General features: G+C 40.6%; 1 protein-coding gene across 1 annotated transcript in view; it reads left to right on the top strand.

Annotated features, from left to right (window-relative positions):
• Nucleotides 1-18,421, top strand: part of LOC127569745 (janus kinase and microtubule-interacting protein 2-like) — a 190,559-nt gene that overhangs the window by 124,807 nt on the left and 47,331 nt on the right. Inside the window, 5 exon segments of the mRNA XM_052014582.1 lie at nucleotides 63-192; nucleotides 195-208; nucleotides 8,238-8,378; nucleotides 11,519-11,575; nucleotides 12,642-12,761. Coding sequence (XP_051870542.1) covers nucleotides 63-192; nucleotides 195-208; nucleotides 8,238-8,378; nucleotides 11,519-11,575; nucleotides 12,642-12,761 — 462 coding nt within the window.

An 18,421-nucleotide genomic window follows, 5' to 3' on the forward strand; every position in this document is an offset into this window, starting at 1 on the left:
TGCGTCGTGTCGGTAAGAAGACAAAAGGTCAAACAAAATTAATTTTGACCTTGTGTTTCCAGCTGAAGCGAATTCGTGAAGCTGAAAAACAATATAAACCTCTCCTGGAGAAGAACAAGTGCCTGTCTAAGAGAAATGATGATTTGACTCTGTCTTTGCAACGCATGGAAGAGAAACTCAAAGTGCTTACCAGAGAAATGCAGAAATGGTAATTTCCAAGTATGACATACCTTTGTTTCTCCACCTTCCAGTAAAATAATAACCAATTCTTGCTAGGGTTCAATTATATTACCTTCTGGTTATAGTTATTTTGAGTTATTAGAATCAGTTGATGTATTCCAATTTTCCAAAAGCCACTATGTGCCCAAGCAGATTTTGGGCAGATGGGTGCTGAGCTTAGCAGGGAAACTCATTAGCAGATAGAGAAATGGAGCATTGGTTGGATCCATTTAACCCCAGCTGACGACTTTCTGCCAGCTCCAGGGGAAGCAGTAGAAAATCACATGGCATAGCGAAGCTCTTGGGAGAGTCTTGAAGGGGTTGTGTGAAGGAGAAGGAATATCCCTAACAGAGGAAGCAATGCTTTCCTTGTGGTTCCTGGAGAAGGGACAGCTACTTCCCCATGGCCTCACCTTGCTCATTGTTTGGCTTCTTATAAGGATGACTGTCCTTGAGAGGATTTGAAATTATCTGGGGCATATCCTGTCTCACCTTTCCCAGGTCCTCAGCTGACCTGGTTCAGTCCTGTGTAAAAGCTACAGTGATTTCCGGCTTAGATCTTAGTTTAAACATTCTGATTTCTTCTGAGGATCTGCTGTGGATCTGTGTGGATTCAACCACCTGTAGGGAGTTGCCCTGCCCTCCCTTGGGCTCATAGAGGATGGATTCAGATAGATGATTGGTGAGTGAGTGCCCTGCCAATTATGGCCATCCTCCCACTCAGTTCCTTCCATGGTAGGGTTAACACAAGTCTCCATCTTCTTAGAAGCAAATCCATATAAGTTTTATTTCAATGATTTACAGACATGAAGCAGACCTGTGACCTACAGGGAAAATCTCAATTTTCATAAGTTACCCATTGGCCCCTTTACTTTCCCAAATTTCTTTTCACTGAAGTTCTTTATCCCTTTGAATTCTCTGATTAAAGAATAGCAGATTTTCTCTGTAATTATAAGGTACACATGTATATCCTTTCCCAACCCACTACCATTGTGTTCTTCAAATAAAAACTCCCACTCAACCCATCCACTGTTGCAATTCAACCCCACCCACCTACCCCCACTCCACCACCCCCCCCCCACCCCCCCCCCCCCCCCCCCCCGTGTCATCCATCCCTTGCAGTTTGAACCCTCCAGTTTTAATTCCATCTTTCACAAAGCATAGAAATGGCCAAAATGTATCTTTGACTTTTTTGAGATAATTGAAATGGTTAACCATCTCATTCTCTTCCAATAACTGCTCTGTTTTTCATGAGACTGCCCTTGCAAAATCCAATTCTGCTGTTATCACTTTGTGCTTTCTTAATTTGTTTCATTTGCATGTAACTTAAATTGGATTATGATGCAATTCATACATTTCCAAATCTCCAGTAATAATTTTTTTTTTTTCTCACTGCTTCATTATCAACTGTCTGGTCCCTACTACCTTTAAGGACCTGCCTTTGGCTCTTCCTTTATTCATAAACCACACTGTTCACAGATATTACAGCTATGATTCATGAGAGTACACTGGTGTCAGCCTCTTCATGTGTGGTCAAAACTGTCAGTCTGAGATGAAGCCGTAGATTAGATATAGCATCCTAGGGTTTATCACAGAAGGTCAAAGCCAACAGCTCATGCACAATCTGTTTAATTGTGTTTTGATTTCAATATGTAATCCAGTACCAGAACTGCTTGCTTGTACCTCCAAAGGACTACCTGAACCCCTTCACTGCCAAATAGGTGTGTAAGTCATGACACTCCATCATTGCCTGTTTTGGCTTGCAGAGCCCATTCATCTGCGTTCTAAGGGTATACCAAGGGCAGGCTCCAGCCACTGTGCCTGGTGATCTGAACTCAGGGTGAGAATCCTGAGGCCTTGTTCCCAGCTGCCTTGATGGCCTATTGACAGCTCCTCTTATTGGAGGCCTTTGAAATGTTGTTTTTAAATATCTGATAATCAGGGACATTTAAAAACAGTTCAAATAAGCTTTAATAATGAAAACAAAATTACAATCATTATAAAGAAATAAATTTAATTAAAATCACTTTAATATCCTTGAAATTATCTAAGAACATGAAGGTAGATTAAAACTAAAGGAAAAATAAGTAAATCGCCCTGTCTCGATGCAAGGTCTCAACTTGAAACATTGGACCATTCCTTTGCCTGCACAGATGCTGCCTGACTTGCTGAGTTCCTCCAGCAGTTTATTTTTTGCTTCAGATTCCAGCATCTGCAAGTCTCTTATGTATCCAAGTAAACCTCTTACCCGAGTTTGCCTTTCAACTCGGGAGTCCAGCTGTAGAAAGGTGGTTGGAGGCACTTGCAACTCATCCCTGACTTTCGTACTTCAATGCACAGGAGTGGAAGTCTGAGGTGAGCTGGATTGAGCACAAACGACGAGGTTACCGATGGTTCCTGACAAGATCATTGGCCATGGTTGAGAGCAATCTAGACCAGTATCCTGACTTGCTCACATATCACTCCCACAACAGGCTCTTGACTATAGATCCCTTGTATCTCTTTTCAAATTTTGGAGAGTCATAGAGTAATACAGCATGAAAACACGCCCTTCAGCCCAACTCGTTGATGCCAACCAAGACATCTATCCAAGCTAGTCCCTGCATTTTGCCCATATCCCTCGAAAACCTTTTCTATCCATGTACCTGTCCAAATGTCTTTAAAACGTTGTAATTGTACCCACCTCCACAGCTTTTTCTGGCAGCTCATTCCATACACCCACCACCCTTGATGTGGAAAAATTGCCCCTCAGGCCCCTCTTAAATCTTTCCCCTCTCACCTCAAACTTATGCCCTCTAGTTGTAGACTCCTCTACCCTGGAAAAATGACTGACCATCCACCTTACCTATGCCCCATAATTTCATAAACCATGAGGGACATAGATAAGGTCAGCTCTCAGCCTCCTATGCTCCAGGGAAAAAAATGTCCCAGCCTTATAACTCCAGTCCTGGTAACATCCTTGTGAATCTTTACTGCACCCTTTCCAGCTGGGTGACTGGAACTGCACACAAAGACTCCAATTGTGGTCTCAGCAATGATTTGTACAGTTGCAACATGACATCCCAGTTCTTGTACTCATTGCCCTGACCAACAAAAGCAAGCATGTCACACACTTTCTCACCACCCTGTCTACCTATGTCTCCACTTTCAGGGACTACATACCTGTACCCCTGGGTCTCTCAGTTCTACACTTTCCAGGGTCCTACCATTTACAATGTCAGTCCTGCCCTGGTTTAACTTACTAAAATGCAACACCTAGCACTTGTCTGAGTTAGATTCCATCTGCCATTCCACGGTCCACCTCTCGAGTTCATCTAGATCCTGTTGTAATCTTGGATAACCTTCTTCACTGTCCACTACATCACCAATTTTGGTGTCATCCACAAAAGTACAAATGCTTTTTTTAAAATTTTTTAACCTGGCTAGTAAATCAATTTCTTGGCTAAATATTTGATCAATCCTCCTCACTAGAGAAGAGAGCTGTAATGTCACGGAGAGAGGCTATTTGGCCCATCGAGTCTTATGCTAGCTCCTATAGAGTAATCCTGCTTGTCCCATTCCCCCGATCTCCCCATGTCCCGGCAGATTATTCTCTCTCAGTTTCTGGTCTGGTTTCCTTCTAAAGCAGTGATTGATTCTGTTCCAGCTACCATTGCAGGTAGTGAATTTCAGATGATAACCACTCTCCATGTGCAAAACAATATCCCCATATCCACCTTGTATCTTTTACCAAAAATTTTAAACCTATGAACCCTTGGCTGACAACACCTTTTCGAAACCTTGCACATCTCAACTTTTCAACCTTCTTTGCCCCCATTTTCTGCAGTCAAACATTATAACTGAATTCCTAGAAACTACTCCAGTAAACCTTTTCTAAACTCTCTTGAACATTCACACTCCTAAACTTTACTGACCAAACCATCCTGGTGTTCCCAACACAACATTCATTCCCAAATATATTTGTGAGATCTCTTTGTTAAAGGGTACTTTATAGATGCAGGTTGCCGTTGTTGACATTCTTTTGCACACTTCCCATAAGAAGACACACAAGAACTGGGAGGAGGAGTAGGCTATCTGGCCCCTCTAGCCTGCCACACCATTCAATAAGGGCCGATTCATCCCAGGCCTCAACTCCTCTTCTGTGCCAGTTCTCTAAAGCCCTCAATTCTCCAATCTTTCAAAATATTATCTACCTCCTCTTTAAGTGCCTCCAGTAATCCAGCTTCCACAAGCCTCTGGGCTGGAAATTTCCTGAAATTCACCACCCTCTGTGAGCAGAAATGCCTACAACCCTCAGTTTTACATGACTGCCATCTGAGGCTGTAACTAGTTCCTTAAGACTGTCCCACAGGTGGAAATATTTCAACATCCACCTTGTCTTGTCCCCATCACCATATTGTCTCACTTGTTTGATGCACATCAGTAGCCACAAAAAAAGGAACTAATTGCTTGACAAACGTGCTCCTTTCATTATGAAGTGTTAGCCACACCACTTATGTGGATCTAGAAATGGAAAGATGCCTGTAAGGGTGTATTAATGGGCAGCACACAACAGACTGTATCAGCTCTTGAAGCTGAGGCTGCAGATCACACTGAGCAGTTGTCGGAGGTCGAATCACAGAGAGATGGCTAGTATGGGGGTGAAGGGGAAGGTTGGGTGGCAGATTGGTGTGGGCTGGGTCATGATTTGGATCAGAGGGTGAGGGGTTTGGCCAACAGATTGGTCGTAGGAGGAAACTGAGAAACAAATCAATGAGCTCAGATGAAAGATTGGTGGGGAGGGGGATTAGGTGATCGATTGGTGAGGTAGAGAGAAGGGGTTATGTGGTAGAGGGGGATATTAGAGTATATAATTGTGAGGAAGAGTGGTGGTGTGGCAGGTGCAGCAGCTGTGACTGGTAGATGGTTGGGTGTTTGATCAAGAGGGACGGTCACATGGCAGATCAATTGGAGGGGCAGTGGATTAGGGGACAGATTAGTAGGGTTGATCAGGAGGCAGATCTGTGGGGCAGGGAGAAGTGTGGGGGTGAATTGGTGGCTACAAGGAATTTGGCTGCTAGATCATCTGGGTCATTAGATAAAGTTCGCAAGCTGGGGGTGGCACGGGGTCACAGCTGGGGTGCATGGTGGGAGACTGGAGGAGATTGCCTGGGGTAGGTAAGAATTTATCTTAAACCCACCTCAGGCAGTTTCCCTTTTTGGTGGCTATAGAAAAGAGGTCTCCTTTAGATAACATTTAAATAGGCCACACAGACCCCTGCAGAAGTCCACTTCTGCATGAGTGGCCAGTGTCATCAATGCATCATACATCCATGGTCCAAAATCAGGGGTGCAGCATCCAAATGCAAATATACATCACTGCATAAAACTGGAGTGCTGAATACAATAACAGGTCTGAAACACAGGGAAAGATCTTGGGCTTTGCAGAACATATTATATGTCCACAATTTTCCTTTGCAGTTGCTTTTATTTTGTGCTTGAAATGTAATCACAATACGCACAAAATCTTGGATTTATTTCACGAAACCTATTTTCAAAGCAATGAGTTATTACTATCGGTCATTGGTATTACATTTCTGATGTAGAACATGAAAAGGTTATGTACAAAAATGGCAGAAATTAGCTCATTATTATCATCAGGAAGATCTCAAATTTGTATATGTGCAGGCTGAATTATTTAAAATTGAGTTTATCTCTGAATAGCATTATTATAAAATATGACCATTCTGAGGAGCTGAGTAAATGAGTTACAATGTCAATGAGTTATTATATCAATGAGTGGAATCTAAGTGTTGAGTTTATAGTCAAATGATAGCATTTGACCGAGGAGGAAATGATCAACCTGCTCAGTGCCCTGCACAGTTGGCATTGTGCTGGTTGAGTTCTGGCTACGGAGATGTGAACATCGGAGATGATGTGCAGGGAAAAGACCAGAGAAATATCAGCACTTCAACCTTAAAAGGACATACCCAAGAGATGGTCTCATAGTGTAATGTGATTAATTCATGTAGAAAAGGTAAATCCAAAATATAAAGGGCAGAATAGGACAGGGCATCACAGCTTATAAGCAGTAATAATGAACCAGTATCACTATGATTTTCTTTATTAAAATGGGGTCAACAGTTGGAAAAGATCTCAGCTGGAGCAAAAGAAGCAAAACTTAGAAACCAAGAGAGAAATGCTGTGTGGGGATATCTTTCATAATTAGTATGATTTTGTCATAGAGTCATGGAGAGATGTTGCACAGAAACAGGACCTTCAGCCCACCAAGTCTGCACCGACCATCAAGCATACATTTATGCTAATCCCATTGTATCCTCCCCACAATCCCATCAATTCCTCCCAGATTATTCCACTTGTCTTCATACTAGCAATTTACAGCAGCCATTTAATTTACTAACCTGCATATTTTTGGATAAGGGAGGAAACCAAAGCAAATCAAAAACCAAACCAAGTTCCAGATACTACGTGCCATTGATATTCAAATCTAGAGTCATTAATATGAATTCTAAGGTGAAAAACAAATGACCATCTCTTTATGTAGTACATCTAACCAGGAAGGCACAGTACAACTGCATTATAATTAAAATGCAGGATGTGCCAAGAATATCTTCAATGGAAGACAACTACTCCTAAACCGGCCCAGTAGGTGTATTGGTGCTGCACTGCACAGTCATACGCAAGCCCATTCCTGTAATTAGCTATGCATTTTTTTTATCATATCACTGGTCTCTGTCTGAAAGCAACTGCTTGACTGGGAAGAGAAGGGAAATGGGAAGCAAATCACCTCAATGGAGTAATTGTGGATTTAATACCTGCAACTACCACCATACAGCAACAAAAAGGCTTCACATTGAGATCCTGGAGAACGTGGTCCACTTCCCGTATCTTGGGAGTTAGCTCTCAGCGAAGGTATCAACAATGAAACTTACTACGTCAGTGTTGGCCAATTGACAACAGGGCTGTTTGAACATCAGGCCCTCGGACCAGGCATAAAACATGTGGTCTGCTGAGCAACTGTGATGCCAATACCCACGTTCTGGGGAAAGGAGCAATTTATGTGGTATTGTGGGAACATTATGTTGGTGGCCATGTAAGGAAGCTTTCCACTCACACTATATAATCGCTCCCAATAACCACTTCAGAGACATGGACTACCCACAGCAGGCATCTGAAGGCACTGGAAAAATACCACCAAAGCTGTCTCAACAAAATCCTCCAAATCTACTGGCAGGACAAACAAATCCACATTATTGCCTTCTCCCAGACCAACGTCCTAACCACGGAGGTGCTAAATACACTCCCTCACCTCTCCTGGGCAGACTACATCATTCACTTTCTCAACACCAGATTGACAAAGCAGGCACTCTACAGCTCTGACCTGGGAAGGGATCATCAGGTGGACAGAAGATTCAAGGATATTCTCAAAGTCCCCCTGAAAAAAATGTAGCATGCCCACTGACTGCTGGGAATCTCAGACCTGTGACCATTCAAAGTGGAGAACCCCAAGTCCATATGCAGGCACTCATAGAAGCAGCAGAAGGACCTGACAAGCTATGCCATCAGCCACATCCCAACTGTGGAAGAGTCTGCAGGTTTCTCATTGTCTTCATCAGTCACCTCAAGACCCACAGAACTGGAGTGGAAGCAACTTATCTTTGATCCCAAGGGACTGGCTAAGAAGATAAGATGAGCTTCAAATTAGGCATCTTTGGTGTTTCAGAATATTTGAAATTCACAGCAATAACATTGGGTGGGGCTGGAGGGAGGAGGAGCTGGAAACTTATAAAATACATAAATCCACAATATATCTGACACACGTTCTTTAGATTTCACTTTCTAAATCATTAGTTGGGGAACAGTGTAAGTAGTTGCAGTTATGATCTGTGTTTGTCTTTTGACTGTAGCCTATGCTCCACATCAACAGGATGTAATGAAGAGAATAATTGTTTCCTAGAGGATTATGTTACTGATTTTTCTTCTGATGCATTTTTTTTTGTATTTCCTTCATTTTACAGAAAGAAAAGATTGGATCCCATTTACCACTGAAAAAATTGCGCTCCTTGAATGATCTTGACCAAGCTCATGAAGAACAAGAAGTTGAATTTTTAAAGCTTCAGGTTCTTGAACAGCAGAACATCATTGATGATTTGACTAGGGTGAGCACCTAGAGTGTCTGTGCCTTGCTGGAATCCACGTATTATGGTGTGGGAGAAATCTGCTGATAAGCTCGGGAACATACTGGATCGACATGGGGCCTTTCTGACTGTAGGTGGCTAAAGATAGGGAGAGCTAGCAGAGGCTAGAGATTGTGGACTGAAGAAGGATGAATGTGGGGAGGGTTGGAAAGGACGGATGTTAGGAGAGGAAGGCTACACCACAGTACTTTCTTCCTTGAAAGCTGGATTAAAGTTTCCTTCACACATCCTGTGTTAGTATCGTCATGACTGAAGTAATATTCAGTTCCTTAGCCATTGTACATCCACCAAATATTTAGACAGCGTACATAATTCAATAACAGTCAACTATCTTCAGCAGCTGCTCTGCTTTATATGAAAATGTGCACTGCCTCGTGTTGGCTTTGCGTGAATCACTGATAGCAGAGGCTGTCCGCTGCCACAAGGGTCAAGCAATGTCTCCATTGGAAGCTCAGTGAGATCCCTGGGTGAATGAAGTATGTCAAGATGGGCAGTTGGCTTGTGATTAGCCGTAACGACCAGCAGGCCTACAGAGAATATGGCCCATTACTACACCCACCAATATTCCATTATTGCTAGGCATCCACCCACCTATAAAGGATAAACTTTTGTCCCTGGTGCTATATCTCTACAGGAAAAGCACAATCATGATTCTTTGCTGCTGCTGAACAGATTTTCATCTTGGGAAGACAGTGAGCACCTCACCATCCAGGTCAAACACAGAATAGTGCATCAAAATTGCATCTTTCTATTGCTCTCCTGCACTCCATCTTCCACATCACTGCCAATTATCGATCTATCTCTACCAGATTTTGTTTTACTCACTTGTCCACTTGAATGGATTCACAAAAACCAAAGAGAAGAACTATTTACTCCAGGTAATACTTGTCCAAAGAACATTATTGTACATGTCATGAGTTGTTTCCAAAGAATCAAAGCTACTTATTGATCCTTATCATGAATATTTCAAGGGTAAACACTCTTGAAGGGACTTTTTTCTCCTTAGCTAGCTGTGTAAATATTAGTATGCAGCACTCCCCAGTATGCACAAACTTGGCTAATATCTCAGTTAAAAAAGCATATCAAGGAATTTCAGGTAACTGCATGAGATCTGCATATGTTTATTCAACATGACTTGCTTTGCCTTTGGGTTGGCTTTTATACACTATTACAATATCAAACAACATAGGTACTTTAAATGTGTGACACCCAATCAATTTTCATCAGGGGCCAATGGCTAAGTGTTGTTGGTGCCTTGCTGCTGCAGACATCTAGCACAAGCATTGGGTGTTCACCTTTGCAATGGATATGTTCCCAATCCTCAGAATCTGACAGAGTGAAGGAATGCAGACACAAAATAGATGGAAATTCCAGAAAAAATTCCCAGTTATTATAAAAGGAAGCAATAACAGAGTCCATGCTGGTAAAATATATCATAAAATGGCTGATTTTTAACTTTGAGTAATAGAAAGCTGAAGTATCCTTGCTGGGGTTATTTTGAAGGAAACACTGGTGCAAGGATGTACCTGTGAGGTTTTATAAGGCATTGGTCAGACCACATTTGGAGTATTGTGAGCAATTTTGGGCCCCATATCTAAGGAAAGATGTGTAGGCTCTGGAGAGGGTCCAGAGGACATTCACAAGAATGATATCAGGAATGAAAGTCTTAACATATGAGGAGCATTTGATAGCTCTGGGCCGGTACTTGATGGAGTTCAGAAGGATGAGGGGGGATCTCATTGAAACCTACCGAATACTGGAAGGCCTGGATAGAGTGAATATGGAGAGGATGTTTCCATTAGTAGGAGAGTCGAGGATTAAGAGGGCACAGCCTCAGAATAAAGGAACACCCCTTTAGAACTGAGATGAGAAGGAATTCCTTCATTCAGAGGTGGTGAATGTGTGGAATTCGTTGCCAAGGAGGGCTGTGGAGGCCAAGTCACTTGGTGCATTTAGGGCAGAGATTGATAAATTCTTGATTGATAAGGGGATTAAGGGTTATGGGGAGAAGGCGAGAGAATGTGATTAAGAGAAAAAGTCAGCCATGACTGAATGATGGAGCAGACTTGATGGGCTGAATGGCCTAATTCTGCTCCTATATAAGATAAGACAAAATTTCTTTATTAGTCACATGTACATCGAAACACACTGTGAAATACATCCTTGCGTAGAGTGTTTTGGGGGCAGCCCGCAAGTGTCGCCACACTTCCAGCACCAACATAGCATGCCCACAACTTCCTTACCCGTACATCTTTGGAATGTGGGAGGAAACCGGAGCACCCGGAGGAAACCCATGCAGACTCAGGGAGAACGTACAAACTCCTTACAGACAGTGGCTGGAATTGAACCTGGGTCACTGGCGCTGTAAAGTGTTACGCTAACCACAGATGTGTAAATTGTCAAATCAGCTGCACCTTCTGTGCTATTCATTCGATGTTAAGTACAAAAGTAAAAAGAACAAGTGGGAATCAATAGTCCAGAGTAATTAGGAAGAGTACAAAACGCATATATATTTCAGATGTCTCTTAAAATCCATCTGTCTTGAAAATTCTGTGGAAATTAATTAGGTTTGCACCTTCAGACATACTCCATGCAGAATTAGCAAGCCCCCAGGGCAGTCATGAATGCACATATTAGCTCACAAGTCATTTTTGTCTTGTATTGAAGGCCTTTCTGTGGAATCTGTGGAATTCTCTGCCGAGGGAAGCAGTAAAGGCTCCCTCATAAAATAGATTTAAGACACAGTTAGATAGATTTGTGCATTTTAGGAGAATTAAGAGTTATTAGGGGAAAGGCAGGTAGGTGGATCTGAGTCTACAACCAGATCAGCCATCATCTTATTGAATGGCGGGGTAGGCTTAGCTGGCCAGATAGCCTACTTCTGTTCCTATTTCTTGTGTTTCTCTTTCAACGGAGCAATGAATTGTATATACAACTCAATGCGTGACAAATGGATTGTTCAAGTGGGACTTATTTCTTTCAAATGAAACTCTCTGTTTATTGTTTATTTAATCCTATGACACATGATTTCCTAGAAGCTGCTGTCAGTTCAATGGGGTCCAATTTCAGCCTTGTTTGATCAACTTGTCTTTTTTTGTTAGGACCGTGAGCGACTGCTTCGCCGCAAAAGGCACAAACGAAATACAAAGCATATCAAGGTAAATTGTATTGGTTGGCACAGTGAGGGATAATTTCTATCCCATTTAATGTTCCAAAATCTCATTGCTCGGTTTGGTATTGTGATGATGCAACCCTTCACAAAAAATGTTCAAAACTTCTTTCTTACATGTATTTATTCACCCGAATACGAACTGTTTTATTAGAGCATGGATACCAAAACAAACGCAGATGCTGGAGATCTGAAATAAAAGCAGAAGATGCTGCAAACAGCAGGAAGTGTAGAAGGAGATATAAAGTTAATGATTGATATCATTAGGGTCTTTGACCTGAGATGTAACTCTGCATCTCTTTTGTACAGCATGCAGATTGAGGAATGGTAGTTGATAATATCAGCAATATGTTTGCATGAGCATAAGTTTCCATGCAAGGTCTCCCCAAGGAAGGAGAAGATTTCTGTGAAGTCTTGTCTGGTTAAAGGGATATCGTGCTTTGGTGGCTCATGAAGATCATACATTTCCAGAGATGTAATATTTTTATATTGTGGCACCTAGTAGGTGAGGCTCCACACTGGACCCCTGCAGTTACCAACTGCACAGTCATTTTAATTTGCCTTAGACAAAAGAGAGAGAGAGATGGTTTCCAATCTGTATCTTCACTGAGACTTAAGGAATTGAGTGGAATTAAGTAGCAATATGAAAAATTAGCATCTGAAGGAAAACGTTCACCCGTGAAAACAGTGTCTTTGTTGGAAGGATCCTCATATTTCCATTTAGTAGAAGCTTCCTGGCCTGCAGAATATTTCCAACATTCCTGTGTTCTTAGTTCAGATTTTCAGCACCTGTAACTTCTTTTTGACTTTCATGTTTCAATTCCTTAGATTTGCAAAGTTGCAAGTACCTATTAAGTGTGCAGTGTTCCACACTAAGGCCATTCAAGTGTGCAGCTGAAGTGAATCATTTCAACCCTGTCTCTGGAGGCAAAAGACCTGATCGTACAGAGACATGAATCTTGCTACTTGCTTTTATCTTGCATTTGTACTCATTTTAAGGAATGGGTATTCACAACTTTGTCCCCTCTACACCTCCCCTCTACACCTACCTACAGAGACATGTAGTAGAAACTTGTTTTGGGTTTGATGAAGAATCGATGGATTCAGAAACATCCTCCTTGGCCTCCTATAGAACAGACAGGACACCAGCAACACCAGAAGATGATCTGAATGAAGTGAGTAGATGACTAGACTCAACAGAAGTATTGATTTCAAGGAATAAAACTGTATGTTCTTTGTACAAACAAAATATGAGCATGTAATAGCAGTGACAAGAGTTTACTGGAAAGCAAAGCATAGTGCAGTTGATAGGCACAACCTCAAATACCACAGATTCTGATGAGCCACGATTGCTCTAAGTTGGTACATTGCATCTTTCCAGGCAGCATACTTAGTTAATAATAATGCAAATGTTATGGATGATTAGTTATTCTGATAAACTAAAAGGTCCTATGAATCACAGGCTGATATTTCAGAATGACTAAAATAGTCATTGTGAGAAATGGGAAGAATTCCACTAGTGTGATCGGGAATGTTCTTTTTGGGAATATGGATTATATTGAAGGCAAGTTGCTGAGATTGTTAAAGGGTAACTTTTATTTTTATTTAGTGCTTTGGGAAAAGAAATACCATTTACTTCAGTACTTGTAGTTTTCAATAACCCGTTGATACTGTAACTGATGGTTGTTTATGGTATAGTATTCTATCTGTAGAGCTATGTAAAAGAATAACCATTGAAAATCACTCTTCCTCTAAAGGCTGCAAGCTGTCATTTACTCTCCATCACTAATTGCCCTCAAGAACATGGTGCTGAGTTGCCACTTTGAATCACTGTACTTGGGTGGATCATACTGTATTGTAGCTGATCAGTACAACTGACTGGCCCTTCTGGGCCATTTCAGAAGTGAGCAGTTGTTGATCACTTTAATGTCCATTTCAAGTCATGTCGGCCAGACTGGGCAAGACTGGCAGAATTTTTACTTACTACAATACCATTCAGCCTATTGAGTCCATGCCAGCTACCAAAACAACAATCGTATCAGTCCCATTCCTCTCCATATTTCCTGTACCCCTACAATTTATTCTCTTTCTCATGTATCAACCACCTTTAATTAATTTGCCACTTACCTATAACAAGGGATAATTCACTGAAGTGAACTTATTCACCAGCATATTTTTGGGAGGTGTAAGGAAACCTGGTATACCTGGGGAAACCCATGTGGTCACAAAGTGAATGTGCAAACTCCGCACAATCTACTACTGAGCTCAGGTTCAAATCCAAATCCCTGGAGTTAAGAGGCATTAGCACTAATTGTTGCTGCCTGAAAAGACATTTTAGTGAAACAGATAAGATTTTCAAGACAATGTGGCAGTTGTATGATCATTAACCTTTTATTCCAAATGCATTTAATTAGCTTGAGCTAAGTTCTCCAGCAGCTGTGGTATTCATGACCCTAATACAATTTCTTGATAGGGAACAGCAAATGTATTTTATATGATAAATGTTCAATACCTTGCTGAATATGCAATGAATATTATCCCTCCAGTTAATGCATCCATGACAACGTGTATGATAATGAAGATAATATCTTTGAATTGAAAATTTGCAGATGACACAATCTATCCTGGAATTATTTTGAGACTCTTATTCCTTTTGAAATTTGGATCATTCTTGTTGTCCATGATGCCAAGGGACCTATTGAAGGAATGTTTCAAGTTTTACATCACATGGAAGTTATCAATATAACACCGAAAACATGTTTATTTTAAAAGTTGTAGATCAAACATATCTTCAGATCCAAATAACATGGGACCCTATTTACCAGGTTGGATGTAACAATCTAAACTAAGGTTCAACTGGTTAACAAGGTTCCATGAAACTTTGCTCCCAATATCTGAACTATTTCATCCGATGCTTGCCTGACGAAACCACAGCTAACTTTCTCAACAGAATTACCAGTTATTGTTCAATGTTTTCTACAGGAGGCATGTGAATGGAAATGAATTTAAATTTCTGATTCAGATTCAAGTCCTTTGAAACCAAATCAGACTTCATTATTTCAGAATTCAATGGGTATGGCAACACATTGGTAAAATGACTTCCATATCAATCCAGAGGTCCTGACTAATGATCCACAGGCATGAACTGAGGATCCTCAGGGAAACTGGTATGATTTAGAATTCCAATAAAATCTCCTGCAATGAAAAGTTAGCATCAGTTATGCTGACCATAAAAATACTGGATAGTTGTAAAAACCCAGTTGGGTTCACTAATTTCCTTTAGGGGAGTAAATCTCCCATCTTTACTGTCTGACCTTTAAGGGACAGCAATTAACTCCTAACTGCGAGGGGCTGAGTCCAATGGCAACAGAAGATGGGCAATGAGTGTTGACCTATCTAGCAACACTCATATTTTGAAAATGGAACAGAAACTAGCTCCAGTGTTTGTGGTGACTCTTAGCATGTGTCAAACCACATCATAAATTTTAATACAGCCTTGTTTATGTTGCAGACCAAAGATAATAACTGTCATCATTTTGAGTTATGTAGCGAGACTAATGGATTACCACCACAAACTTGACCGTTTTCTTTCAATTCTCTCCCCCACATCGGTCAGCTGTAAATCAAGCCTTTGTACATTTAGGGTTACAATAGTGCAGCAGTTATATTGTTGAATCAGTAATCCAGAGAATAAGAGGTCAAATGCTAGCGTAGCATTTTCAGAATTCAAATTAAATTTCTACCATTGAGAACTAATGAATTGTTTGTAGTAAATGTGACCATGATGCAACCTGATTGTTGTTAAAATTCAATAGATTCTCTATTAACTTTTAAGAAAGGAAAAACCAGCAAGCCAATCAGTTGTTATTGGTTGGGTAAATTGGTTCATTATTATTGTCACATGTACTGAGGTACAATGAAAAACTTTGCTTTGCATGCCATCCACACAGATCATTTCATCACCTCACTACATCGAGGTAGTACAAGGGAAAACAATATCAGAATGCAGAATAAAGTGTTACAGTTACAGAGAAAGTGCTGTGCAGGCAGACAATAAGATAGACTGTGAGGTCAAGAATCCATCTTATCATACTAGGAGATGCAGCATGAGAATGTGTGTAGCAGCAAGCTAGAAGAAACTTGCTAATCATCTCAAGTAAGATAATCTTCCATCCTAATACTGAACAAATACTTCCAAACCATGAGGTTACGAATAGAAAGTTTACCCACCTCAAGCCCAGAGATAAAAATGAGCTCTTCCAGATCAGATATGGCCAGAGTTCCTGGGACTGGTCCCAGTACAGAACCACTTTTTGCAGAATATCTAGACACTATGGGGAGATAGACCTGAAAAAAATTATGAAATATCATGTTTATTCTGAATAAAATAAATACTCAAGAAATACAATTGTCTTGCACAGCAAATGGTGAGAGAAAAGTAAGAAACAGAGAAGAGTAAAATCTCCCATACTTCCCATGAATTATGCCCAGGAACACTGAATGCAATATCCTCGCTCGTTAATTCATGTTGTGAATAACCCTTAATTTCACTGGAGAAGGCTGCAAACAGTGCAGTCTGTAGACCAGGGCTGAAATAACTAATAGCAGCTTTGGGATTTCTATGTTAACATATACATGCTGAAATTGCTGCCATTTCCACGGAGTAACAGTGGTCAATGCCAATAATTTTTCTGATGCAACCACTATAAAACCTGGGCTTTTAGATTGTGTTTTAACCAGTTTTGCTTTTTCTTCCGCAGTTTAAAATAACCTGCTTTAAAATAAACAGTTAATCCTTTTCCATTTACTGAGCAGGCTCATTTGAACCTTGAAATCTGTATCTTCCATTATCATTGGCATTCCTTATCATTGCTAACCATTACTTTGGTGCTTGTCTTCACATGATGAGGTGAGGCAGTGCCATTGACCCTAGACCACATCTCATCTGGCAACATATTTAACACAATCAATTCGCCTTCTCCAACTGCTCATGTATTCTATAGATTACTGACTGCCACTACTGTTGCCCTGTTCTGGAAAGATAAGATCCGGGGCAAGTCACTTAGCTGCTCTACCTTACTTTTCCTTTCAGTAAGAAGACAAATGATCTGTGTCTTGCATTTTCCCTTTATACCTAAATACATTTGATTAATAGGTAGTTTCAGATCTAAACTAAACAATTAGCCAAGTGTTAAAACTTCTACAATCTTTTCTCTGGAATAATGTTTCCTAACTTTGTTTCAGACAGGCCTTTCAATAATTACTAAATTATTCCCTCGGCCTTAAACTCCCCTGACCAATAGAAATCCACTGCATCAGTTCACCTTAACATCTCAAACATTTATTATCCCATAACCTTTTAAATTCTGGGAATTACAGACTTAATCTCTGATTGAACTTTATCTCTTGCTTTTTCCTACCAGACCAATATATCTTTCTTGAGGTGTTGTGAACTGTGTGTACTGCTTCAGCAGCTGTCTAACAGGGCTTTGTGGAGCTACAGCATAACCTTGACTCCTTTGTATTATCATCCTTTAGATGTACAAACCAGCATTTCAATGGACTTCATGATTATTTGCTGTACCAGTTCATGACATTTTAATGGCTTAAATATGTGAGCTCCTTAGTCTCTTTCTCACAGTTCTTCATTGTCAAATGGCCTTTGCCCCATCTTGAATAACCTTCCAATGTTCTCTGCTTTGCTACAATCTCCTATCATTCTAATCAATATAACAGTTCCAGACCTGCCGCAGGTTTCACAGCTCTTCCTTCTCCAATTTTTATTGTGAAAACATACACATGCTCACAGAGAATAAATAGGATTAAAACTGTGCACTCGGTTTCCAAAGGGACAAATTTCAGATGATCACATAAAAGCTACGCCAACTTTTTTCTGCCATTCATAGTGGTTTACAGTAGCCAAAATATCCATTTGTTCTCTCAAGACAGTGCGGTTAAATTACTGCTTTGGAAACTCAGAAGACTGGACTAACAATCCAGAGAGTTCATATCTCACCACAGCAGCTGTAGAATTTAAAAGCATTTAATAATCTTACATTAGCCCCTGTAATGATCATCACAAAATCTATTGGATTGTCATGAAAACACATTGGTGTCACTGAATTCTTTCAGGGAAGGAAATCTGTTCTCCTTGCCTGATTTCGCCACATGGTGGGCTTTGCAAGCAATTTCCAGAAGAATAAATATTTAAGATTAAGCATAGGCTTGTGTCCCATCAGCTTCTACTTGCCTTCACCAGATATTCATTATAGAACTGATGTTCCAAAAATTATATTAATAAGGCTGTTAGGAATCATATTTTTTATAATATCTGATGACAACTGAAATAATGAGCCATTACTCAGTGGGAGATCTTTGTACAGGTTTAAAGGAATAGGTTCTGAACCTGACATCTGTAAATGGACAGCAGGATACAATCATGAGAATCAAAGGAGCTTATCTTGGCAGATAACTCGCTCTTAACATTTAATCTATAAATAAATCCACATATAACCAAAGCATTTAAATAGTCTTAGACCGGACACTGCACAATAAACTAAATAATCTCAGGCTTAATGTGAATCAGGATACATCTATCTGCAGGTTGTCTGATGAGATGTGTGCTGTGTTTCCAGAAAGTGTTTGCCCTTTGTATTTTCCCAGCAGAATTTCATGAGATTCTGAATCCCTCCAAAATATTGGCAAAGTGGCACTTGCTGAAAATCCTCACCCAGTTCATGCATTGTTGCCCATTGCCTGCAGTCTAGTACCAGTAACACAAGGTAGGAGTAGCAAGAAACTAATATGTCGAGCGTGAAATGAGAAGAAAAATGCT

The sequence above is a fragment of the Pristis pectinata genome, chromosome 4 (genome assembly GCF_009764475.1).
Source record: "Pristis pectinata isolate sPriPec2 chromosome 4, sPriPec2.1.pri, whole genome shotgun sequence".
In the NCBI taxonomy this organism is placed as follows: Eukaryota; Metazoa; Chordata; class Chondrichthyes; order Rhinopristiformes; family Pristidae; genus Pristis; species Pristis pectinata.